This window comes from Chaetodon trifascialis, chromosome 4 (assembly GCF_039877785.1).
Source record: "Chaetodon trifascialis isolate fChaTrf1 chromosome 4, fChaTrf1.hap1, whole genome shotgun sequence".
NCBI classification, from domain to species: domain Eukaryota; kingdom Metazoa; phylum Chordata; class Actinopteri; order Chaetodontiformes; family Chaetodontidae; genus Chaetodon; species Chaetodon trifascialis.
In genome coordinates, this window is record NC_092059.1 from 14,323,455 (window position 1) to 14,350,348 (window position 26,894).

The 26,894-nt window shown below is 43.3% G+C and overlaps 1 protein-coding gene across 1 annotated transcript; it reads left to right on the plus strand.

Annotated features, from left to right (window-relative positions):
- Window positions 1–1,446: 1,446 nt before the first annotated feature.
- ankrd13c (ankyrin repeat domain 13C) lies at window positions 1,447–25,918 on the plus strand. The gene is made up of 13 exons (XM_070961071.1): window positions 1,447–2,135; window positions 4,110–4,151; window positions 9,685–9,789; window positions 15,293–15,378; window positions 16,440–16,485; window positions 17,513–17,579; window positions 18,868–19,012; window positions 19,564–19,695; window positions 20,580–20,741; window positions 23,538–23,617; window positions 23,941–24,039; window positions 24,158–24,258; window positions 24,440–25,918. Exons 1-13 carry the CDS (start codon window positions 1,745–1,747, stop codon window positions 24,568–24,570), a joined length of 1,587 nt encoding a protein of 528 aa, XP_070817172.1. The 5' UTR covers window positions 1,447–1,744; the 3' UTR covers window positions 24,571–25,918.
- Window positions 25,919–26,894: the final 976 nt, after the last annotated feature.

The following is a 26,894-nucleotide window of genomic DNA, read 5'->3' on the forward strand; positions in this document are numbered from 1 at the left end:
ATGCACTAAGTAAATAACACTGTGTATTGTACAAGGTACTAGATTGAGTATGCATGCATTAAAATATAATGAGAAGCAGGAGTAAATCAAGAACTGCGTTATAGTCATACTTACATACACTCATATACAGATGCTTGCCTGCAGGATCTAAGAAATGCAAGTGAAGGACATGCAGCACTGGATACATGAGCAAATTAACAGCAGATGGGTTTATAATATGAATGTCGTAAATTTATAATCAAATGAGAACTCTTCTGGAAATTCTGTTCAGTATATCTAATTATCGTGCGGTCTGTTGTGGAAACAAAGATTATTTCACACATCGCTGTGGACTTGGCATGGAGAGCTTTATTATATTTAAGCTTTTAGGAAGAAGAAATTCATAAACTGCAAGAGGTTATGAGACTATAATGTTTGCTTGTTTTGTTTGAGGAGACCCTGAAGTCACCTAGAGGACTGGAATGATTATCCATCCATCTTTATTTTATGTTCTGTTATTAAAAGTGAATGCCTGAGAGAATATTCAAATACACAGGATTGTTAGTTGTGGTTGAGGTAATTGTAGTATTAGTAGTATGGTACCGTACAATAAAGTATACTGCTAACAGTGGTGGAAAGTACACTTACTCAAGTACTGTTCTTAGGTGCAATCAGACCTCACCTGGTATGACCTGGTATGTGATCTGTGTCTGGACATGTTGTTCGGATAAGCAAAGGTACACAGTGGTGGAAGAAGTATTCAGATCCTTTACTTAAATAAAATGTAAAATGTGAATACACCTCATTACAAGTAAAGGTCCTGCATTCAAAATTGTACTTAAGTAAAAGTAAAGAAGTGTATGTAAGTGAATGTCCTCATTATGCACAGTGGCCCCTTTCAGAGTGTTACTGTGTTTCAGAGTGTTCTTGAAGCAGCATTTTAATGTAGTTACTGGTTGAGGTGGAGCAAATTTAATCAGTTTTTTATGCGCTTGGGTGGAATAATATAACATCACACACACACACACACACACACACACACACACACACACACACACACACACACACACACACACACACACACACACAAACACACAGAGTGTGTGATTATTTTTATACTGATATAATGTACATTGATATAGTTGATTTAATTTTGTATCCCTTTTTATTGTCTGTTATTTTTCTACATATCCTTTCCTCCTTATTTTTGCTGTCTCTAACATCTTAATTTCCCTGGTGTGAAGTCAGTAAAGTTATATTTTATCTTATCTTATATAAATGACCAAGTAATATGTAAAATAATGACCAGAAACGTAACTATGGTTGCTATAGCTGTAAAATAGCAACCGCAGTACCTCAAATTAACCTGAGTAAATATGCTTTTACTTGTATTCAATGAGTGTTAGATGACCGTTAGTAACCCTTCCTGAACTCTCGCGATACTACCAGGCGGAAGACATCAGCCGAATCTTCCGTACTAGTCAACTGGAGCCGCTTATGTTGTGCAGCAACCAACGGCAGTTTTGGACGGTAAGAGGAGAGCGAACTGCTTGTTTTCACAGTAAACCGTTAAACGGAAGATTCTACGTCTTCGTCTTCTATCAACTGGTCGTTTTGCCTGTTCGGAGAAGGAATAAGTGTTTTCATGTTGTGCAATTTACACTGTTTGCGTGAAGACTTCCAACTGGCGAATAGCATCAGTTCGCCCGGAGGGTCATCGTCAGCGACGACACCCTCTGCTCCACTAGCGTCAACTGTTTAGAAAATGACCGGAGAGAAGATCCGCTCCCTTCGTAAGGATCAGAGGCCGAGCAAAGACGAGGATTTACTGGAGCCGGACGAGGAGGCTGCCACCGGGACGTTCACCGCCTCCAAGACGAACAACAAGAGCAGAGCGAGTAAAATCTTCAGCAATCACAAGTTAATCAAGTCTTCATCCACACAGCAGCAGCAGCAGCAGCAGCAGAACCAGCAGTCGCAGATTAATGCGAACACCAACACACTGTCAACATCGGATGTCATCGATGACAATAACAAAAACCCCATTATCCGAACCGGGCAGGACTTTCCGGTTCATGAATGTGTGTTTAAAGGAGATGTCCGGCGCCTGTCTTCGCTCATACGGACGCAGAATATCGCCCAGAAAGACGTCCATGGTGAGTCTACCAGCTGCTTATCTCTTAGCCCTGAAGGCACGATCCCAAAAACCCATCACGATCGACCAATTTCAAGGTCCACTGCAGCTTAGTTTTAGTTAGCCAACAGGCCATCAGTCTCCAGCAGCAGAGGAAGAAGGCGAGGCTTCTCCATCCCTCAGGCCTGGATATCTGGTCCCCAAAACAAGGAGGGATACTTTGATTCCACTGGCATCTCATGTCCAGTGCCTTCAAGTTATCGGAATGAAAAAAGAGGGTTTTGAAATTCATAGTCAGTCAGATTTGGTCGTAAAAATCTTGTCAGATAAGACATATTTGAATGTGTCCGGGTATTTAGGGAATGTTGGCGAGAGTTAGAGGCCCTGATAGCTGCTCTTCTGCAGGGCAAAGTCAACTCAGGTAACACCACCATTTTCAAAGAAACACTCCCTGAGATGGCAAAAGGACAAAATTGGTTTGTTCCGGTTTACATGCTCAAACAAAAGATGTCCTGCCCTTATGCTTAGTGTCAGCACTGGAATGTGGTTTGTCTTCAAATCAAAGCTCTGACACGGTGTAATGCAGGAAAGTGTCAGACAGGCCATTTGCCTCCGGGGTTGTTTTGGAACTTGAGCCTGTATTTTTCAAAGGTTTTCGCCTGCCTTGCTGAGGGTCAGTGTGGCTCAGTGTCAGCAGTTTTTGTGTTTACTCACACATTAGTTTATAGTCCAGCGGTACAGGTTGAGGGCAGACTGTCACATAATGTCAGTTTACATTATGATTAACAAGCTTTATTTTTAATTCAGTTCTTCTCATTGGTCTAACATAAATCACATGTATATTGATCAGTTGATTAATCAGGCAGTTTTTGGGGAGATTAGTTTGTTAAAAAATGCATGGTTTCTCACATGGACACATTTTGCTGCTAAGTTTTTAATGTTTGAGTAACACAAATTCAATTCACCTCCATTGAAATGGTTCAGTGGCAATCTTGGAGACGGATACCTCGAAACCTCTGCAGGGAAAAACTGTGATGCTCTGTGTTATCTGAGATACCACCATATAGTGTGGGATGGTATGATGTAGAAATGTGTCCACCAGTAGAGCTTTGGCACACTGTCTCCACCGCAGGAGTTATCCCTTAGCGTCTCTGCCATATATTCGGGGAAGGCTATGTAGCAAATCAGGGCTGGATTCTCGTGTGATCTCTAGATTCTCTGGTGATCTTGTGAATCCAGCTGCCTTGCAAGTTAACAGGACTTTAGCAGTGTTTGCCACCTTCTCACCACCATCACCTGGCTTGTGGGGAAGAAGCACAGTAGGGGTTTAGTGTATTACCCAAAGACTCTTGAGCTGTAGTTGTGGTTGTTGGTGTCTGTCACCACAGTACAGACCTACAACATCTTTTTGTTCCCAGTCTTCAGTTGTGCCATTGCCCTGCCTATACAGTTTATGGCAACACCCAGTGCGACTGATAGCTGCTCCCCAGCTTGTAGTTTCATCCACATCAGGGCTTCGACAGGGCAGGCCCTCTTTACTCTGGATGCTTGCCCACTGGACTCTCCTGGAAGAGAAGCCCGAAGAAGCTGACTGAGCAGTTTGGCTTCCTCTTGAGGGATTTTCCAATGCTTATGAGGCACATTTCACATGCTGGGAAGAAAACTTCCTCTCCTCACCTGACCCCAATGTTATTTTACCTTTTAGTGTTTACTTTATGTCTTTTAACAAGCCATGTCCCTGTCAGTTAAATGCAGCTTATTTCCAGGGTGCAGTAGGTTAATAGACTAATAATATTGCTTGTCATGGCAGGAGAACACACAATAGGCATATAGTTACCATATCATTTGGAATTTAGTGCATTCTGCCACCCAATTTAAACATTTAATTCACCCTGAGTGTGACAGTCCTGGAGGCACGGTGCTTGTCACCGACTCTTGTCTCTTTCTGTGTTTATCAAAGGCAGCTGACAAATTGTGTTTTTTCCCCTTCCTACAGGAAACACACCGCTGCATCTTGCTGTCATGATGGGCCACAAAGGTGAGCAATCTTTAAACATGCTCGTCCATGTGGTTTATTTTCGTCTCTCTGAATGTCTCTGTGGCTTTCCAAATGAGTCCCTCTGTGAGTCTGCGTGTCTTTTGTTTTTGTTTGTTTGTTTGTGTGTGTTGCACTTTATTTCCCTGTCTTCATGTGTGCATTTGTGTGGCTAAGCTCCACCAGACATTTGTCACAGATCACGACACAAATCCCAGATGGCAAGATGCTCATGCATGAATAAAGAGGTTGTGTTTATGGATTTTTGCCTGGTGAAAACCCAGATTGAGCGAGAAAACAATTTTCTTCCTTTCTCATGGACACCTCTTCTCTTCTGTTTAATACAGAATGCTAGAACATGTTTAATCAGCGGGGATTAGGTAATGATGACACTGCAAGAAATAAGATCCTCTCAGTGGCTAAAGTCTCTTGTTCTGATTGATGTTCCACTGCCGCCTCAAAGACTAATAGTTTTAAGCTGGCAAAGGGGATAATTAGTTGGATAAAAGATGTCATTTTCAGCTTCCATAATATTTGCTTAGAGTGCCTCCATTAGTTTTCTGCTGGTGTCTCCTGTGCTGAAGAGGTTACTCAGTTGTTATAGTTTTTAGCTGAGTTTGAGTCATTTGGGAAAATCAAAAAGTATCACAAGTTGTGTATTTATGTAACTGAACAAAGAAACAACAATTTGGAGTCAGTGTTGAATATGTCATGATGTATCAAGGCTTCGCTCAAACCTTTGTGTGATTTTGTTTTTAGCTGAATTGCACTGACTGCACTGAAAGCATGTGTGTAAAATATTAATGCACTGCCCCTTTGTGAGTCGATACTTACATTAGATTTCATAAGAAGACTTCAGACCATGCTATTGAAAAATTAATCCCCTTTTAGCAGCATGCTCACAGTGAACCGATCAAGCATCGGGTTGCTCATGCGGCGCGTTCCCATTTGTTTAGTGTCTGTCATTTGGAGCGTGGGTTTCAATTGATTGCACATTCGCAAAGTTCAATTCCTGTCGCTGGAACGAAGGCCCTGCCACTGGCTATTGGTAATTCAGCTAGCGGAGTGCCAAAGTGTAGTGGTGGATGGGATGCAGTGGAATTGATTGTGCTAATGAGGTTGCCTATCTCTTGCCTGAGCTGCTAGCCTGTCCTCCAGGGATGCTCAGGCCAGACAGGCTGAAGGCTACAGCATGAGATCATAGTCTGGGTGTGGCTGGTCTGTGGGGATGGAGAGGACAAGGCTGTCTTTGTGCATGACTGTGTGTGTGTTTGTTTATTATTTACCAGACTGACAGTGATGCATGTCTATAGGCTCTTAAATTTGAGATTTTATTGCTATACAGGTGATAAATACCCAGTAGAAGAAGAGACTAAAAGTCAAAAATAGAGTCTAGATCTGTGGTTCTGCCTTTAGTAACAAATGAGATGCTGAGAAAGGAGTGTTGTTATATGCATATTCACATAACTATAGGTGCAAGGCTAAATTACCACATGCTCAGAAAGAAACAGGACACCAACTCTCTTATAATTATACCAACTGGGCTCAGCACATCACAGCATAATTCTTTATCCACACTTAATTTGCTCTTAATGGAAAAATATATTATGCCGTCTCTGCTGCTATTACAGGGCTCTTTTTTTCCTCTCAGGATTGCCAAAGGTCTTTGGGGGAAATGCATACAGCTTCTGCAACTAAAAACTATTTTCATCATAGTTTTCAAATACATTCTGCTTAAAATGATGTAAAATAAGCAAAAGCAGTAACTCTTTTTATTGGATAAGCTGTGATCAGAGAATGTTTGCCATTTTGGTTTAAAATTACTTCAACAATTTTCTGTAAATCATCAAACCAATGAATCAGATAATCTTTTCAGCCCTAGAAAAGTAGTAAAACAGTAACAGGTAGAAGAAGACATGTCAAGTTGAGAAAAGTGGATAAACCCAATGAGTAAATACGACTCCTCAAAATCAATGATGTGAATGGATTATTCTGTTCAGTAAATAATCTTCACTTCACTGTCCGCCTCATGATTGACAGTGTGTCTGGAACAAATGAAACTCCCTGGAAATTGAAACTTGGGAGTACACTATTTCACACTCCATTATAAGAAGATTCTGTGGTCAGAGAATGAGATTAAGACAGTTTTCTCCTCAAGCCTGTTTCCTGTGGTGTCCTCTCAAAGGACAAAATGTTTTCCTTTTGTGTAGTGCTTGTGATATCTCTTCCCATGGGCACGAAGATAAAATCGCAAGATATTTCAAATTGGTTTCAGAGAAACAAGATACAGACCGAGTGAGAGTTTGGAGCTGTTGTGCCAGTCTGGCAGGCGTAGTCTTCCTCTCGGAAGGTTAGAGTCTCAGCATGTACATTAACATTGATGTCATCTAGAGAAAAAACCCAACATTCATTTGGGTCAATCTGCAAAGTAAAGCAGGTCATGTGAAAGAGCATCCGCCTCAGAGGCTGTGACAATGCGTTTCGTTAACTCCTGATCAATGCTGAGTATGTGATCGATGGCGAGGAAGTGAGCAAAAAGCCATTTTATAGATGTACTCAGCCTGGATCAGAATGAGTGGTGATGGTGCGGGTTTTAACAGCCCACAGAGCCTCTTTACAAGCACCCCATCTATAACCAATGCACGTAGTGAAGCATTAGATTTGCACTTTATTTGCTCCATCCTGCTCTGCCTCCCTCATTCCTCTGTTAGAGCTGTGACTCGAGCAGGACCCCTGTGCAGCTGCTGCACATGTAATGAAGCCAGAGACCCACGGGGAGACCTTCTTGTATCAATACTTTCAGGACCGCGTTCTGGATCGAATCGGACAGCACGAAATGGCTAATGGGTTATAGGCTAAATGTTAATGTCTCCAGGCAGCTCTTTTCGATTTGGTTCAAATGAATGACCTGCAGGTGTTTGATTAATCTTTCTCAGCTTCTTACAGAGAGAAAAGTAAGAAAACTCCAACTCCAAAGAACTGCATTTGTGTTCTATTCTAATATAACTATATGGTGTGATATAAAGCTGAAATAGCAAGTCAATTAGTTGATAGACAGAAAATAGCTTGCAGCAGAGAAAAGACAGGGAATAAAGGGATAGAGATGGAGAATGACATGCAACACAGGTCGCCATCTGGACTTCAACCAGGATGTTGTGGTTCCTGGTTGGCGCCACCACGGCACTGTGATCGGCAACTCTTTTAATAATCAGTTATTTGTTTTTCAAGCAAAAATACCAAGCTAAAAATCCAAGAAAGATGTTTAACACATGTTAAAACATAGAAGACAGAAGCTATAGAAACCTTGTGACCTGTGGCGACTCAAATCATTCAAATCTTCTTCTCAATGTCAGTTAATCCACAGTCTACTCCTTGAAGGCGGACCAGAAGCAAGCAGGTTCGCAGCTCAGGACACATGGCCTGGCTGGTCTCTCCATGGTTATATAATGTATATCAGCTAAATGTTGTCTTTATTATTACACAATCATTGGATTTAGCAGGGTGATATATAGGTCAGAGACCCGCGGGAATGCACGGCTTACGTCAGAAAGCAAGCACTCAAGCACTTGACCGCCCGTATTTTCTCGACATCAACCTTTGTTATCAGCTGCTTCGTCCCGGAGCCTGGCCACTGATCAGACTAATGCATAAACACAGACGTTTGCCGTTTTGTTCGCTGATGTAAGGCGTTGTGATAGGCACTCTGCAGTTACAGCCATCCTTTCCGGTGCCAACACAGCTTCTTTATTTAACCAAAGCACGCAATATGGCCTATATTAGTCAGTCTTTCTGAACTGGTCATCATTTGGACAGTATTCAGCACTTAACATGCAGATAGTGTCCAGCAGATTTTGTTGAGAAAATAAATTTAGACTAGCCATGAGCCAGGTCTTTGAACCTGCTCTGCCAGCGTGAGCACAATGACTTCCCATTGGCCTGTCTTGTTCATTTTGATTTTCTCTGCCATGGTTCCACCTTGAAACAAGCTGCACAGTAGAGCAGTGCTGTTGCATATAATTGTTTTTGTGAACTACTTTGGGTGTGTTGTGACACCTTTTTATTCCTCCCTGCAACTATTCTCTTGGGACAGCCATGTTCTTCTTTATTGTGTGGATGATATGTTTAATTGGGAAGAGTTTCAAAATGTATTCCTCTCGGTCATAAAGAATGTATGAGACCCTGGCCTCTTCCTCATTAATAAAACATGGTGAGTCTGTAGATTAGAGGGGTGATGTGGTATGTTGGACTATGTGACCGTGTTGCTATGTGTTATGCTGTCTTTTCAAAAGGCATAAGTTGGTACTTCTGGCTCTGGGCACCAGGTTTGTTCTATGAGTACACCACTTAAGGCAGGTTTTAATAGCTTTCATACGGATGTTTAGTAGAGAAACAAGTCTGAACATGAGGTCAGTAACCAGTTTGAGTTTGTTCACATGACTAATAGCACTGACTCAAAGGTTTGCAATGAAAGAGGCTGTATTGAGAGCTTCTGTGCAGCTTTAGTCGGCCTAAACGCTCATTGAAAAGGCTCATCAAACAGCTGTAATAAAGCTCAAGTTCCTGCCTCATCAAGTGAAAGCCCTACATATCCACTGAGCAGTAGACTGTTAGCAGTTAGCCTCTGCTTTGCATTCGAGTGATTTGCTGCTCACAGGGCTGTGACTGCTCCTGTCCGCCAACATTACAATGAATGATGTCACGAAAAAAGTGGCAGCTGAGCCGGAACAACGGCCTTCATTTCTGGCTAGCTGTGGTTTGCTGACAGGCTGCCCAGAGAGGAAAAGGGATTTTGTGCACTTACTGCTGATGTTACCATAGAAAAGAGATGAGGCTCTTTGGCTGTTTTCCCATTGCTGGAATACAAGTACAGCTCAGAGGGTTACGCCACACAGTTCCAGGGGACTTGTCTTTGTGCGAAGTTTGACATTTTCTTCCTGAGAATCCTTCCTTATTTTATAGCAGTATAGACTCTAATGTGAGATGAGTCTTGTGTAACTGTCAGCCCCATATGGCTCTTTGGTTATTGGGTCAGCTAACATCTCAATCCTACACACAATCTGTCCCTCCATAAAACTCAGCATTATTTTTATATCATTGACTTTATGCTCCAGGAAACTTCAGTCTGAATCACATGTTTAGAGCATGGTCAGATAAGTGTGAAAAAATTGTGATCAGACTGAACAGAAGCATGCAGCAGCATTTATGCAGGAACAGGCAGCACAGAAGGACAAAGTAAAGACTTTATGTTTGGTTAGTTACTCTCTTTAAGACTGGTAAACACAAAGTCTGAGCTGGGCTCAGTGTTGGCGTGGAGGTAGAATTCCTTTCTTGGTCTTTTATTTGTCTATTTGATTCAGGGACAGACATCATTTTCTTTCCTCCATGCCTTAACAGTTTGTGTTCATGCGTTGTGGATAACTGGTCTTTTGTTTGCATATATGTTGCGTATCTTTTTTGGGGATGTTAGTTTAACTTATTTAAATAAAGCTGTTAGAATTGAAGTACCTGTTTAACTGTCTTCCTGTTGCTCTCACAGAGTGTGCCCACCTGCTGCTGGCCCATAATGCACCAGTGAAGGTGAAGAATGCTCAGGGATGGAGCCCCCTTGCAGAGGCCATTAGCTATGGAGACCGACAAATGAGTAAGTATGGCTGTTAGTGTCACTACATCCACACTAATATGTTTTCCATTTCAGACTTTTGCTACATTTACGTACATATCTATGAGCCATAACTACCAGCCTTTAATTCAACATGGATAAAGAATTACAGGCATTGCTGTTTATGTTAGCAGCTGTTATGCAGTTCAGTTCTGCATTTTATTGTGCTACTACTAGTTACATGTGCAGGAGCCGAACACCGAACATCAGCATGCGCATGCCCAGTGTATGTGGACGGTCATGTGATATGTATTTTCAGGTCTTTTAGTCTGTGGAGATTATTTCTGATACGATGCTAAAATGCTTGTCTGGACAGAGGCACTGCTAGGTAATACTCTGGAACAGACCTTTGAGACTCTGCCACCACTGCTACACACAGAGGTGATGTTAGTGAGTTTATTTAAATCAGTGTGGCTTCAGCAGGGTTTCAGTTTGGCTTTTCCCATGTGAAAACAGAGATGGCGGAGAGAGAGAAGGCATGATCACAGATGCAAATCCACAGTTGCTCCTGAACATTCTTCCACGCTGCTGCCTCCAAGCGCGGCCACGACTCCGGCCTGCCTCCTTTGTCCCTGGGAGAGAGGGGACATTCCTCAAGGCCCTCTGGCTTTTGTGCTTTGATGAAAGGCAATTCATTGGATGTTTCTCTCTCTCCTTGTAGGCTGATTACAATCAAGCCCCTGCCTCAACCATTTTCTACCCACAGTTCATAGGGGTTCAAACTCTGATTAAAAATGTTTTTAATATCTGGGCCATGGGGTTGCACAAAAACATCTGATGTAAGTGAAACCAGTGTTGGTTTTTATAGGTACCCTTTGTACCCTGACAGTTTAATTTTTCACTTCTGAATATTGAATTACTTGACCTGTAATGACCATTACCCAGAACGTGCTTTGGACTTTTGTCAAAGTACTCGATAGTAGCATTGTGTCCACTATCTGTTTAAAGCTCTTGACATGCTGGTCATGGGAACAGGAAGGCCTGAGGTTTTGTTTTGTGTGGTGGAGCTTGTGGCAGTTGTGAAATACTTTGCACGAACATGTCACACTGAGTTATAACACCATGATAATGCCACAAAACTTCAGCCAGGCTGAGATGTTGATGGGCCAATGTTGTCAACTAATACTGCACATCACAGGTACTGGAATACTATATTTTTAAACTTCATGTTTTCAAGGTTAAGAATGTATATTCCTCGAAAAATGCTTGATTTTCAAAATAACCTGGTGTTTCATCTATACAATAATATATGTATTAAAAAAATCAGCAAGCATCAAATATACATTGATTGATGCAGGTGTAAAGGAGTTCTGTTAGCTTTTTTTCACAATTGCTTTTATAGTTACAATTGAGGTGTGATGACAAAAGCTTTGAGAGCCTTTAGGTTTAGGTACCTTAAAAATGCTTGAAATTTACTCTTACAAAGCTTCACAAACCCTCTATTTAAAATGACAAAAAAGGCAAAAAGAGTGAAAAAGGAGGAAGGAAAGAATAAAAAACAAACATCTTAAGTGCCCATTAGAATGAAAGGGTTAGGAATTAGTGCAGCCACTTGGCACCAACACTGAGCAATCATACAAGGAAGCAGCTTAGAGTGTTTCCATTGACTGCATCCTCTAATTAACTCCCTAATGCCACTTACCTTACCAGGTTTACAAGTACTTATATTGACTGAAGCCTCTAGGAAACTCCACAACAGCATTTTTCTTTGCCGTGTACAGGTCTAGCCCTCGTCTAGCTCGTACAGACCATGGTGTCACGCAGCTCCATGACGTCCTGTGTCTTGAGCGAAGACTACAGCTCTTGCTTTTTCCCTCTAGAAAAACTTTGCAGGTGCCGTGGTCTTCATTGACCATTGCCCTTACAGGTTTAATGCAGGAACTTTGTGGCTGTTTGTGAATATTATTCAGAGCCATTCTGGGAACTACAGAAAATCTGACAACAGTGAAAACTTTAAAGTGTGACCATGGAAGTTCATTGTTCATTGCAGGGCTGACTGTCCCCCAAACGCTGTCTTTTCAAAAAGCAGAAGTTACTCTTTTCATTGTCATTGCAGTTTTGGGTCTGTACACCACCAAACTGAGACTTAAGGTCCATAAAGACCTTTATGGAATTACACTCTGTTTCACCAGGATTGCATGGATCCGGGCCAGGGAGACGAGTTAGTCGGCCAGAGCCTAGTGGCCGGGCCTGTGTCTGTCTACTGATACAGGAGGTCACTAGACAGGTACAGACTTGATCTGCTGGCAAACAGGTACAGTGGGTCAGTCTGCTGATCAGCCAACAAGAGAGGACTGCAGCTTCTGATGCACTGAAGCAGAAACTCTGTACCTGTTGTTTAACTTTCCAAAGCTGAGGGCAGGGCCTCTGTTGTGACAGTTCGGCTCCAAATGGCTGAGTCTGCACGCTGTAAAACAGTCACACTTGGCTTTCTGTACATAAAAATTTATCTGGCTGCCAGGGTGACATAAAAGGAAAAAGGTGCTGAAGGAAACTGTGACTGTTTTCCCTATTCAGCGAAATAAACATTTAGTCCTTTACAGGCACAGTCTGCCCAGCAGTTATTCAGTATGAGCTGAGTCAGCGTCAGTCAGGAGTCTGTGACAGAAGTGGAGGTCAAAGAGCTTGCTGATTTTCAGTAGGGCAAAGTCCTGGCCTGGAAATCACTGAAAACCTGATAAACCTGTATCTGTCTTAATCAAACGTTTTCTTCAATGAGATCAATTACAAAATTCCCAGCTCTGCGTTCTCACCGTGCTATTTTGAGCTAATGTTTGTGACTAATTTCCATTGATGTCAAGCCTCATCTGTTGTGATATGATGTCTTTGTCACCTGAGTTTTGTCACTTATGGCTTTCCATTTGAACAAGGAGGCAAGATGCGGCTCAGAAATAGATTTTGTCATGTGTTTTGTTGAATAAGAGCTATTTCTGTCCTCAGTTGCTTTTCCACTCGCACAGCTGTAATGTCAGCTTCAGCAGCTTGTTTAAAGACTTCCACAGTCTCTTTGGTGTTTAGTAGACGGGGAACTGCTGCTTGCTTACATTGTTTCTTGCCTTTTCTCAGTTTAAAGCATGTTAGATGATGAATTTATAAGGACAAGTGATAAAGATATCTTATTATCATATTGTTATTATCCTGTTTTGATGTCAATGTGTCTGATTGACATGTTCAGCGTGTTTATCAAATGCAATGATCCTTGGGTTTTGTAAAGTGTCAAAAGAGGCTTTCCGTCAATGTTTGGTCTGTAGCAGAAGGAGTTTTTGATTTTGATGTTTTGCAACCAGCTTGTGAACTGTATGTTGGTGCATAGCCTATGCTGGAGTTCTCTACAGTAACACCTGACATTATATCTAAACAAAATATTAAAGCAAAATGGTGATGTCTGAACAGGCCAGATCCTCCATGCTAAAGCCTAACTGTTTCCCCTCCCCTTACATTTATGCATACTTTTTGAAAGCGACTTGTAATTTTTTAATCAAACGTTAAGAGCTCTCCATCCTCCTTGTGTTCAGCTAAAGTGGCCATTTTGAGTCTTTTTAGATGTCTTTAGATGCAAAATTAATTGACCATGTCTCAGTAAGTGTCAGTATTTGAGGCTACACTCAGCCTGTTTGCTGCCGCCTGTCTGCTCTGCTCTATCACGCAGTGACTCCACAGCCTACCTATGTCAATATTGACTGTTCTCAGATTCTTGGAGACCTGCCAGTAGCACTTGTCCAGTTAGATCCAAGGCCTAATTGTTAAATAGTGGCAGTTTGTGGTGATGTAAATGCAGACTTGTCCTGACTCTGTCTCTTTTCATTAATGTGCAGAGGTGAAATTACTGAGGTCACTCACCTTATTAATGCCAGGAAAGTGCCCTAATCAGTGTCTGGGTGAATTAGCGGCTGCGTGGAGAGTCAGTTTAGGTTAGTATTACAGCTTTGGTTTCTTGGCCTGTGTTGGCTGGGTGGTCTGTGGGCAGATGGTGAGATTGTAGTCCCTTCCTCATCCTGCTGAGAGGCGGTGAGGATCAGGAGGAGCCCCATCCAGAGCTTGTCCACACTCATTAGGCAGCCGGGCCACAAAGACACCCTCGTCCTGTACATGTGTCTGTCATTTGGCACGTGTGTCTGTGCATGTGTGCGTGCATGCCTGTGTGCTCATTTTGCTTTGTTGAACCATTGAGCCCTCCGCCCCCTCTGTGTTGCCTCATAGAGAGCACCACTAAGACAGTAAGAGCCACATGTTGTATGTTGATTCACCACATGGAGCACACGAGCGAGTTAGGCTAATGATTCTGCCGTATGTCCACTATGGCTTTTAGTCCCATGAAAATGTAGGCCTTCAGTCACAAGCCAAACCGTTGTTACTGTTTCCATTAGTTTATAAGTGGTGTAATCATGTCATCACCTCACCCCCGCCCGGCTTCATCAAAGCACTGATGCTCCCACTCCTCTTCTAAACAGCATGTAATGTTCAAAGAAATGCTCGCTTGTCAGGTGTCGATCTTTTTTCCTTAAGCTTGTTTTCTTTTTGAACTCGTACAGACCATGGTGTATTTGAACAAGCAAATCTCGTGCAGCCAATGGGCTAAAGAGCTCTGAATGCTTGTTAATCTGGCCTGTCATGGTTAAAAGTCTCCTGTGAGTTTGTGTCTCCCCCAGGTCATTAGAGAGGTTAAAGGCACCGCTCATTAGCAGGCAGCTCCATATCTGTCCCCTTTGAACTTCCTGGAATGTTTTGATCCCTGCAGGCGGTGTGCAGGGATTGGCGCAGTGCTGCTGGGAGTGTCCCATCTGGCCCCAGGAAGTCGACGTACCTCTGAACCAAAAGCTATCGTTAGTGCAAACCGCATGATCTTTGCCTTCAGCATGTCTCACTGTTGACAGGATTTGCATATTGAGTCTGTGCCTAAGACAATGGTGGTGACTAACAGTGCATTCATATACACGTTATGTACTTATGAACAATCACTTTCCTGTCCAGTGCTACATGAATGCAGTATTAATTTTGACACCTGAAGTACTGCCTTTAGTCTTTGTGATGGGAACCTTTTTTAGTTTTCGGTGGATGATGGACAGTGCAGCAGTGTTTGCTTATCCATCACCTTCCATCCTTGTGAGCAGATTTCTCAAAGTAAGAAAGGTTACATGTTTCAGAAGAAGCCCAGTATATCAAAAAAAGCTTTTTCTTCCTCTGCCAACTAATCAAGATTAGGGAGAAGCTGGCTTTCATGCCATGTGGTGGTTTGCCAAAACAAGCAATGTGGTGAAGTTAGTTATATTAATATAGTGAATACATCTTCTTCTTCTTGGAGCACGTTAAGCGGTGGCATCAGATTCAGCAAAGCAAAAGGTTATTCATAAAAATTCACAGCCGGGGAACAAATGACATTCCTCGGAAATATTTTCATGTGTGGAAAAAGCTCCATCATTGTTGATGCGTTTGGTCTGACTGCTCCTCCTCTCTCCTCCTCTCTTTGCTCCTCTGTGTCTTTCAGTCACAGCGCTGCTGAGGAAGCTGAAGCAACAGTCCAGGGAGAGCGTGGAGGACAAGAGGCCCAAGCTGCTGAAAGCACTGAAAGAAGTAAGCAGGTTTCTGCTCTGCTCGTGACGTCTTGATGCAGTTTCTCATCTACCCACTTCTCGTTCTCTAACCTAACCCTTAAAAGCAGGTCCTAACCTTCAAACAGCCCTTTAAAGTTGTGAGGACACCCTCAAAATGTGCACACTTTCCAAAACCACCCTCTGTAAATGTGTAACTGCTAACAGACCTGCTGTTCAGAGCCACAATTATCCTTCAGGGTTTAACTGCGGCTCTCTGCCCGACATGATGTCACCCATACACACACACTGTAAACATTAAGTCATGTGCAGACTGATGTATATGCATTTCAGAGCAACTAAACAAGGAGCCTCTCTGTACTGTTGTGGCTGCCTAACATAGAGTTATGAGGGGCCAAACTTGTAGGCGTAATCATCTGGCGATTCTAGCTTCAAGGTCAGCTGTGCAGCAACGCCACCCCCACAGGAGAGCCCGGGAGCAAGTAAGCAGATGGGCTAATACAAGACAAAAAGAGGCCAACTATTGAAAACCCTGTGTGTTTTAGCCCAATTTAAAGAGGTCGCTGTAGCACAGGTTGTTTTCAGTGGCGTTCCAGCAGCAGTTTTTGACGCCCGTACAAGTAGCTTGATGCTCAGCCCAGCCCGTGTTTGACATGACAGGATGTGATCCTTTCCTGGATGATGAGGCAGAGACGCCAGACATGAGAATTTTCTGCATCATCGTCTCTCAGAGATTATATAGCTTTGGGAAATGATGATCTCCCGCCAGCCTGACATCATCACTGGATGCCAGATTGAGACCACCAGCACTGGTGACGAGATCAGTTCACCCCTCAGAGGATGATTAGGCTTTATTGAGTTGTGTCGGTCAGGCGTGATATGTTAGAAATGGACATAAAGGCTCATGTTTACTCTGGTCAATGTGAACTGAAAGGTTTTCTTTTTTTCATTTCATTTCATTCATTTTTCACTGTTGCATGCACACAAATTATAGCATTTTTTCATCATAAATATCCCTGTGTTTCCATCTTTCCACTCACATAGTTTTACTTGTGATTGAAGTGTCTTTGTTGTCTTTTGCAGCTCGGAGACTTTTACTTGGAGCTTCACTGGGACTTCCAAAGCTGGGGTGAGTCCAGCAACACCTGCTGCTGTCTTCCAGTAGTGAGGCTGACAGAAAACCTCATTGTTTCATAGACATTATGCACTCTGGATATGAACCAAGTGTCCTAAGTAAGGAAAATGGAACCTGTCAGTGTTAGAGAGTCAGCTTCGTGGCTGTTTATCTGTGCCATAAGGGACTTTGTTGGAGTGGCTACTGCCTGAAAATGACTCCTCCTGCTGCACATGAACTGTCAACGTCTCTCTCAAGATGTCTGTTAGAGATTTGTCCTCCAGTTGCTCTGAATTTGCACATATTTTCATCCCGTAAACTGCTGCAGAATAGAGATGACTAGATGTGTCTACCGGTGTTGCAGCATTTGCTGACTCTGCACAAGTCTGGCCCCAGAGTGTGAGCCAGGACTGCATTCTGTGTACTCGCTGTATCTTTGTGAATTATTGACAAGGTGGCCAGGATTATGTAATGGATGCATGGTTGTAATTAAGTGTAAACTGGTTGCATAACAGTGCATTTGCAAATGGAGACTGTGTACAATTGAATGTGTTAATGTGTTAACAGTCATCTAAAAAATGTATTTGTAGGTTAGAGAGCTGAAGATTTTTGCAGAGAAGAATCTGGTTTAAACCAACAGTCTCCTGGATCTGAGCCCTTCAGACGGATTTCTGGCTTTGTGCCCTTCAGGCCTGTTTAGTCTACATGTGGCGCTCTGCTGGGTTGGAGTGGCCTCTTGATTTTCTAACAGCTTTTTCCTCAGCGCAGTCCTTCAGAGAGCTGTTTTGGACAGTTGAAATATCTCAAGTTTTGTGCAACAATAGAACAGCGAGGGAAGTTTCTCACTTCCAGTCACTAAAGCTGGCGAGGACTGTGCGTTATTAAATATTAAACTACAGAGCTACACGTTATGTGGCCTTCTGGTATACAGAGCTATATGTTCCTGAGGCATTAAAGAGGATGATGGTTTTCATTATTGAGTGAGCTTTTCTAAATTTAGACGTTGCTTCATAGATCCTTACTGTATCTTTTCATGTTGCAGTGCCTTTGCTCTCCAGAATCCTGCCTTCAGACGCGTGTAAGATCTACAAGCAGGGCCTCAACATCAGGCAAGTCCTGTCACCAAATGTGATGCATTTAAGTGAAATGTGTGACGCAACCTTGTGGAAGCCACATCAAACTAAACTGCATTTCCTCCGGAAGACCTTTATTTATCGAGGCACTTAGTTACTCACTAATTTACCTGTCATCTAGTGCGGCACATAACCTCTCCTACGTCTCCTCTCTTTCTACCTCCCATTATCTCCTCTCAGCCTAGTTTGGTTAACTAGAGTGTGAAATCAGTGACTGGCAGTATGAGGAAGCAGAACGGCAGCGCCTCTGTGTGCAGATCTTTTACTTCTGTGTTTCAGTTTAAACCAGAGCTTCACAGGAGGAAAGTAACAGCAGCGTGTCGTGCGCTGCCTTCAGCTCACTTGCAAAAGGCGTCGGGAGAAATCCGTCACACTGTTGACGCATGCTGACATGTCACAACAGTGAATCGACAGCGGGAATCCACGTTGCTGTGTTTCATGGCCTTGCGGGCAAAAAGCAGGGAGTGCGCAACAGCCTTGAGGTTCAGCCCTCAGAGCTCGGGCATATGCACACACATCAGCACACAGAGTTTTGTCTCTGGGTTATATGTCAGACGCCAGCCTTTATCCAGCACGTACACAGATGCTTCTATATTAGGGCATCGTAAGATATCAACTAAAGCAATCTGAAGAATGAACTCAGTAAAAGAGTGTGTTTGTGTCTCTGTGTGCTGTTCCTGTAAGAGATATCCTTGATGCGGAGCTTGTCATTATTCTGTGAAACTGCTCCTGGCTACTTCATTTGGTATTCAAAATGCCCTCTTATTATCCTGGAGTTGCAGGCAGGAAAAGAGGGGGAGAGACCGAGAGAGTGAAAGAAAAAAACTGTCACGGCAGGTTCATTTACATTCTAGTGCTACAGTGTGTCAGGCCCGTCATACTTACCCACAGCACCTACCGCTTTGTGCCTGCTCTTCACAAGCACATCAGCTGCTCTCTTTGCTGTCATGCCTCATTCTAGGACTTCCCATTTTGACGAAGTGAAAAAGAAGAAAAGATTCTTGAAATGTGCTGTTGGTCTCCCATGGCAATGATTACCATACACATTGTCTTTAAACTTTCAGAGCAAAGGTGTGACATCCATCACAGTTTTTTCTCTTGCTTACAGTCTGGACAGGGTGTTTACTGTGTCGTGCATGTGGCCAAAGTTAACCTCAGTTCAGCTCTTCTGCTGTCATCCTGTGTATCCTTCTCCCTGTTTGCTCTCTTCTCTTTTTATCTGTCTTAAGTTCCCACACTGAACCTCATCTCTGCGTGTGTGTAGATTGGACACTACCCTGATAGACTTCACAGACATGAAGTGTCAGCGTGGCGACCTCAGTTTCATCTTCAACGGCAATGCCATCCCCTCTGAGTCTTTCGTCGTGCTGGACAATGAACAGAAGGTCTACCAGCGGATACACCACGAGGTGTGTAAGACACACACACTCACGCAAGACTGAGACTGAAGCCTCATCTGCCCCCCCTGAAGATGACAGTGTTTACTGCAACACCCATTTAGGGTCACAACTGACAATTCATCATGAATTAACCTGCTTATCATTTTTATGATTTGTTTGTTTTTTTTGTTTTGTACAAAATGACAGAAAATAGAGAAAAACTGGCTTCATATCAGATTTTAGTCAAAGAAAGGCAGCGAGTACTTACGTTTGAGAAGCTGCAACAGGCAAATGTTTATATTTGCTTTAAATAGAACCCAAAGGATTCACTGATTATCAACCAATAGCTGCAGATCTGTAAATGGATTCATTGTTTAATTGATTAAACTCTACCACATACACACAACTGAACGTTTGGTTGAAAAGAACAAAATGCTGTGAGTTATGATCTCCTCACAGCTTCATCAGTAATGAGGCTGAAACACGTTTTGGTTGTGAGTTGATTATTTATTATGTGCAAGCTGAAATGTTGCTTAAACTAGACGCCTCTGTAGCTTCCTAACACTGCCCTGTATGTCCAGGAGTCAGAGATGGAGACGGAGGAGGAAGTGGACATTCTGATGAGCAGCGACGTCTACTCGGCCACGCTCTCCACCAAATCCATCACCTTCTCCAGGGCGCAGACCGGCTGGCTGTTCAGAGAGGACAAGACGGTTGGTGTTGCAGTTGGAGTTTTGTTCTAGTTGTTGTCATCGCGGCATTATTTTCCCATCAGCACAGCTTTTCCAACACCAGCTGTGGCTCACGGGGTTTCACCTGGTTGTGGAATTTGTCAGTGTCTTGACCCAGACAGAGAGTTGGGAATTTGATCAACTCTGAGGGGAAGGCAGGAAATTGGTGCAAACAATGCAGCAGGAGGAGGAGGAGTCGGTACACAGATGTAGAATATCAGAATATACTTTGTGTGTAGCATAACAGCTTTTGCTTTCTGATGGTTTCAGCTGGTCAGAAGGAGTCCAGACTGCTGACCCCTTTACAGTTTGTCTGACCTGAAAAACAGCGTGGACCACAGACTGAAAGTATATTTTAGGGTCTGGATGTGCTCTCTGATGGAAAACACAGAAAGAGAAAGATATGAATCCTTGTTCTCCTGCTTTTTTACGTTTATCTTACTGAAAGCAATACTGCTGGCAAAGTAAAGCATTGCAGATAAATAAGCTGTAGTCTCACAGACCCAGACTGAACTAAACCCTTGTTTTTGCTCCTTTTAACCGTTTTCTTTCCATCTTTGTGGGAAAATAGATTTGATCCTCGAGTTGTTTCTCTCAATCTCTTCGTTATCTCACCCTGTGAACAGCTTTGCTATTCACTGCTGTAGACTCCACTCTCCTGATCATATTTCCTGCACTGCATCTCCCACACCAGGCAGGAAAGATGAATAAATCAGAGCAGCCTCAGTAATAACACCAGGAAGGAAGCACAAGTGATAGACCCCCATTTAAAAACAAGAGGCAGGCTGTCCGTTTGTCTTTTTGACATGTGTTTAAAAAAGGAAATTGGTGACTCAGCTGGGGGGGGCTCTTATCTCCGTCTTCAGGAGCGCGTGGGAAACTTTCTGGCTGATTTCTACTCTGTGAACGGCCTGGTGCTCGAGTCCAGGAAGAGACGGGAGCATCTGAGCGAGGAGGACATCTTGAGGAACAAAGCCATCATGGAGAGCCTGAGCAAAGGAGGGAACCTCATCGAGCAGAACTTTGAGGTGAGTCGGCATCGAATGTGGCTGATTGTCACTTCAGGAAGGCCGTTCCTCTCCTCTTCATCGTCACCCATGATGTGATAATTGCAGTTATGTAGCCCATGGAGTGTCACATCACTATCATAGATTGATGCTAGTAGTGCTGCTGTGTCATCAGACAGTTTGGACCAGAATGCTGCAGTAACTGTGGAGCCAGAGGAAGTTAACATGTTTTAAACTTTAACGCACAGAGGAAACAATAAGACACTGAATCCCAGTGTCTTAAAAAAGGAAATTTTTTGGTCTTTGTATTAACTCTTGCATGTGTCTGGTGTAAGATGATAATTAATAGGTAACAGAAAGTGAGACGTGCAGAGGAGGATGAGGAGACTGTCGATGATCTGCTGAGTGTTTCTGTCTGTTGAGATACAAGTTCCACAGCGTTGATGTAGATATTCAGTGATTTAGTTACAGAGTGAATCTTCTATCAGGCCAATCACTGTGACCGATTGTCACAGACGTCCTGGGTCTTTGTCTTCAAACAGAGACATGTTTTTCTCACTTTAACACACAGAAGAAAGGAGGGCTAATTGAGCGCAGCTGTACACATTTAACGTTCATTTGTGACTCACTGCCAGGAACTTTTCAGCTGAAATGAGAACCAGTTGGAGCACTGCTCTGTCCATAAACATCCTGTTTACTTACACCTGCAGCGTAACCGCCAGTCCAGTCCCGAAACTGTCCTGTCCCGCTGGAACCTTGGGGTAGGACATGAGTCTCAAACAAAATAAACCTCACAGTCACTGCTGTATCTGTACAAAGATAAATCCTGTAGAAACAGCATGGACTTCCTGCCAGACTCTGTCCGTCAACTTCGCATGCTTTATTGGAAAATTCCTCTGTGACTCCCCGCTGTTGTTTGATTTGTTTCATGACGTGAAAACAGAATGAAAAGCTGCCCCCATCACTGTTGTTTGTGACACACGTCCTGCCCTCTATCATTCGTGATGCATGCATTTGAGTCCCAGCACTGCCACCTAGTGGTGAAAGCTACAAAGCTGCACCTTGTTCGCAGGGACGACTCTCCCGCGGTCATCCCTTCACTACAGTATGTTCCAGAGTTTGCTTAGCAAGCCCTTGTCTAAACACTGAGCATAAAGCCAGTCACACAGTGAAGACAATGCCTCTCAACACTCAATGGATGCCTTTTAACTGCTCGCTCGTGTTTGTGGACTCCCCCTTCTGTTCTGGGCTGGTCTTTGTCTCATCGCGCTGTCCTCTGTGTGTCCATCTGTTTCCACTTATTGGCCCACTCGTGCTCAAAGAGAAAAAGCTGTGCTTTGAGTGGGCGTCGACGTGGAAATAGTTTCTCGGGAAAATGAGACATGGAAGGGGGCGAGAGTGAAAATAAGCAGCCGCTGTGACGTAGTTGTGTTTACCATGGGTGGGAGAGCGGTTCAGCCCCGCGCCTGTGGACACGGGGAAGCCTGGGGGGGCTTCCAAACAGGGCTGGACACTATTGATCACATGGGGGAAGACTAAAACCCCTGGTGCCATGGAACGATGGAGGGGCAGGACCGGCATACCAGCAGATCAGGGCCGGCTGTGTGTACTCTGTCCTCATCACAACACTGCAGAGCGGATACACACCGTGTGAGAGAGCGAGCGCCTAACGAGGCCACGGCCCACAGCGAAAACACCCAAACATCTCTGTGATGGCTGCGGTGTCAGTGGGAATGAAGGGAAGCGCGGACGCCGTCTGCAACCACAAACAGCTGACTCTTGGCACAATCAGGGGTCTCATCATCCACAATGTTTCTCCTCATTATTCTGCCCCAGTTGCATTATTTAATCACAGCTTATCAAAGAGAGGTCAGCTGATCTATATCCTTTTTTTTTTTTAACCCAAGCGTCTGCAAGAACAGCGAGTTTGTATTAGGAGAAAGTCGATTTTAGGAGAAACAGGCTGGAACGCATCCCAGTTCTAATTCAGGGTTAGCAGGAACAGACTGTCCCATCTTAAAATAAACTCTTACAGTTTACTCCAGGCGGCCGAGTCGAGATCATCTTCCTCACAAAGATCGACTTATTTGACATGAGGGGTAAACTCCTCTTTCCAAAACACTTACTTTTCTTTAATGCTGACGCTGCCACACTGGATGATAAAAGGGATCAGAAAAGCTGATTCTGGTATTAGTCTGACCCCCGCAGCACAACAGGTGAATCTAAAGGAGGTTTATAGACATACATAAGTTTGTCCATGATGACATGATGGTGTGTGATGCTGATTCTGCACATTATTAGATTATGAGTGCTTTTATGTGTTTGGTAGAGCAGCAGCTGGCTCTTTGTATTGTTTGTTTGTCCCCTGAGACGTTCACTCTAAGTCTTTGTTGTAGCAGCTTTCTGAGCTCACTCTGTGAAATAGTATTTGTCTCTGCACATGTGTACTAGTACACTGAATTACAGTAATCCAGTTAGGATGCTTGTGTGAGGCTCAGGAGGCCTAATGGGTTTCTGTGATGTGATGCTTTAGTGATGCACCGGCGCTCTCTAGTGGCGTTTGCTGTGTCATTGCTCTGAGGGAATAACAAAAAAAGGCAAAATAAACATAATGGAGCACAGAGAAAACTGTTGAATGATTGAGACCGTAAAGGTTTCCTGCTGACCTGTGATCAGAAGCTTCGTGTTAAATGATTTACTTCTTGTTTGGTTTGGTCTGCTGTCAGTGACACTTGTCTTCCTGTGGTTTTGTCTGTTTAACCCTGCGGTAGTTTAGTCTGTGATCTAACCTGTTTGTCTTCTCTCTCTGCTTGTCAGCCGGCGAGGAGGCAATCTCTGACCCCTCCTTCACCCAACACCATCTCCTGGGAAGAATACATCACTGCTGACAATGGAAAGTAGGTGTCAAAACACGACGGCTGCATTTTTAGACTTCTGCTGAGAAAGCATGATTGTTACGGGGACGTAACGTTCCTGTAATTCATTGACAGAAGGCAGATTCAGTTCCCACACAGCGTAGACTACAGTGTCCTCTCACACACGTCACATTCAGTATCACACTGTTTATATTTTCCATAAACCCTTCAGTGTCACAAAATGTTTAATTGTCCTTTTCAAGGCCAGTTGTTTCCTCTGTGTTCAGTAACTGTTTAGAAGAAGGAACATGAGCGACAGAAAGCAGGACCTAAGTGTACACTTCGTGATTCTCTCTCCCCCTCAGAGCACCTCATCTAGGAAGAGAGCTGGTCTGCAAAGAGAGCAAGAAAAACTTCAAAGCCACGATAGCCATGAGTCAAGACTTCCCTCTGGGCATCGAATCGTGAGTCTCCTCTTTAAGTTGGCACGCAGCCAAACGTCCGTCCTGCTCTTTTCTCCTGGCATGTGGCAGGTGGTCAGAAGTCAGTGTGGAACCATTTGTTGCTGTTGTTTTCCTCCAGGTTACTGAATGTTCTGGAAGTGATCGCGCCCTTCAAGCACTTTAATAAACTCAGGGAGTTTGTTCAGATGAAGCTCCCCCCAGGCTTTCCTGTCAAACTCGGTAAGCAGATGTCATTCACTGTGACAGACAGACAGACAACGTGTTAGTCGAAAGGGATTTTTCATTTGATGTTTTCATGTTCATTTCAAAAAGAGAAAGAGATCTTCCTCCGACAGGTGTAGAGTTTTAAATCCCGCCTTTTCCACAGATACCATGTCTAATTCTGCCCGTTTCCCCGCAGACATCCCCGTCTTTCCAACGATCACAGCCACCGTGACGTTTCAGGAGTTTCGCTACGATGAGTTTGATCAGTCCATTTTTACCATTCCCAACGACTATAAGGAAGACCCCAGCCGCTTCCCCGACCTTTAACCTCTCAAGGAAGGCAGGAAACAAACGTGCCATGCGGCCACGTTATGCTACAAAACATACTTTTTGAATTACAAAAAGAAAAAAAGCAGCAAGCATTTGACAGCTTGTGGATTCCATCGTCCAACCCAACCCCGAAGGCAGACGGCGACGAGAGTTTGACATGACAGGACAGAAATGGCGCATTAACAAAGTGTTTTGAAGCATAGCGTCGCAGGCTGTCGCTCTCAGTCAAGGCAGGACGTGGAGCTGAGAGTAATCAGTCAAAGGACACTGAGGTTCAAATGAGAGACAGCAGAGCGGGTGAGTTTCTGTCCACCGGGAATAAGCAGAAGACAGACGAGCAGTTCAGTGGATGCTGTGTATTTAAGTATGTAAGTAATGTTTATAAAGGGAATGTTTTTAACTGACTCGTAGTAAAGCACTGATATGACTGTGTGACACAACGGGGAGGAAATCCACCAAAAATGACTTTTTAGGTTCTTTTTCCTGCTCAAGTATACTTTTCTAAATTCAGTTTGCATTTTGTGACGTTAGCTTTGAGTCAGTGACACAAAACTGTACATAATCTAATGCACAGCTGTTAGACAGACGTGTCTGGGAATAAGATCAGTTTTTTTTACACTTAGAAACCTTCTCAAAGATGTACTAAACACTGATGAAACGTCATTCGACTCTCAGTTTTGGGAAATGTCAAGTGAAGCAGCTTCTTTGTAGGTTAAAAACCTAAAAATCAGTTTTTGCAGGATTCCACTTTAACTGCACATTATAAAAGTGTGTGTGAGTGCGCGTGTGTGAGTGTGTGTGTGTGTGTAACATTGATTTTCATGGGCATGGAGTAGCATCACTGAACTTTTGGGCACTATTTAGATCCACTACAGTCACTCTACATTTTGTGACACTCGACCTTTAAACCTGCTTTTGAAATATTATCGTTTCAACGAGGCGACGCGAGTACTGCTGCAGCGTTTATGGTACCACGAGGTTTCTTCTTTAAGTGGCAGCGAGGGTATGATGTCTAAGCTTTTTGTTTCTTACTGCATCTGTAGACCATGTAACAAACAACATACTAGTACATATTAGGGAACGAATGGTGACAACATTCATGCCAATTTTACAAATAAGAAGAGCCAGGCTTTTCCTCGCACAGTCTGTAAATACAGGTTTGTCTTCTGCATTCTGTTTTCTTTTTCTTTGTGCTGATGAGCTTAAGCTGTTCTCTGCAAGAAGAGTTGTGGAATTTTTTCTATGTAGTGTCACAAGTTAATTCAAGGGGTTTATTGGTTTGTAACATGGTGGCAGTTGCTATTTTTGTACATACTTGTTAATGTTTTAAAGGACAAAAAAAGAATCTCTTAACTCTTTTGTCATTATTTCCCTTCCTTGTGAACCTCCTCCAGACGTGTGGAACAATCAATCACTTCCACAGTGTGGCAAGCACAAAGCACCAGGGTTCCCCACAGAATGGGTTCTGTAGAGGTGGAGGAGGTGCTGACTGGAGGCTGGTGAACTCATCAGGAGCCTCTTTAAAGCTGCTGCTGTGGTTCATGAGCTTTGAATCGTAGTGATACAAGCAGGTGTTGTGTTCATGTTTGTTAAGTTGCTCCTGGAGTTTGAAATGAAGGTGTGCTGCTGATGTGGTGGCTCAAAGTGTCGTTAGAACAATTAGCTTATTAACATCCACGTTCTTTCAGTATAACCAAATATTTTTCATCACATTCCTCCGTACGGGCATGTGCAGCCAACCTTACTGACGCTGTGCCTCCTCACCTACATGACGCTCCTTCTCGTCTTCAGCTGCTTGAATTTTACATGTTTTATGTAGGAATTTCATTCTATGTCTGTACAGCAAAAACTGTTGTATAAGTCTACGACACTATTTTCATATAAAATGTACTAAAATAAAAATTCCACATATCTAAGAGTTTGCACTTGTGTTTTTTCAGCCCATAGTTTACAATAACTGATGGAAGTTTGACAGTTTGAGAAATATGCTCACTTGCTTCCTGCCAGAGATTTAATATGTCTGATAAATATGAAGCTGCAGTGAACTGGCTTTGAGCAGAGTCCAAGAAGAAGGAACGGAAGCCATTAACTGTATTTCTGATAAAGTTGAACTTTGGACGTTGAACAGTTTGACCCAATTTTATTAGTTTCCTTTGGAAAACCTATTGCAGACAAAGCATTTAATTGCAACAACACATTTCAATCTACAGTGTACAATTACAAAGGGGTGTAAATAGGAAGATCAGCTGAAACACAACCGGGTGCTTTACAATTGAAGCAAAAATGGTTCCGCAACCAAAAGGTCAACATGAAGTTGGTGG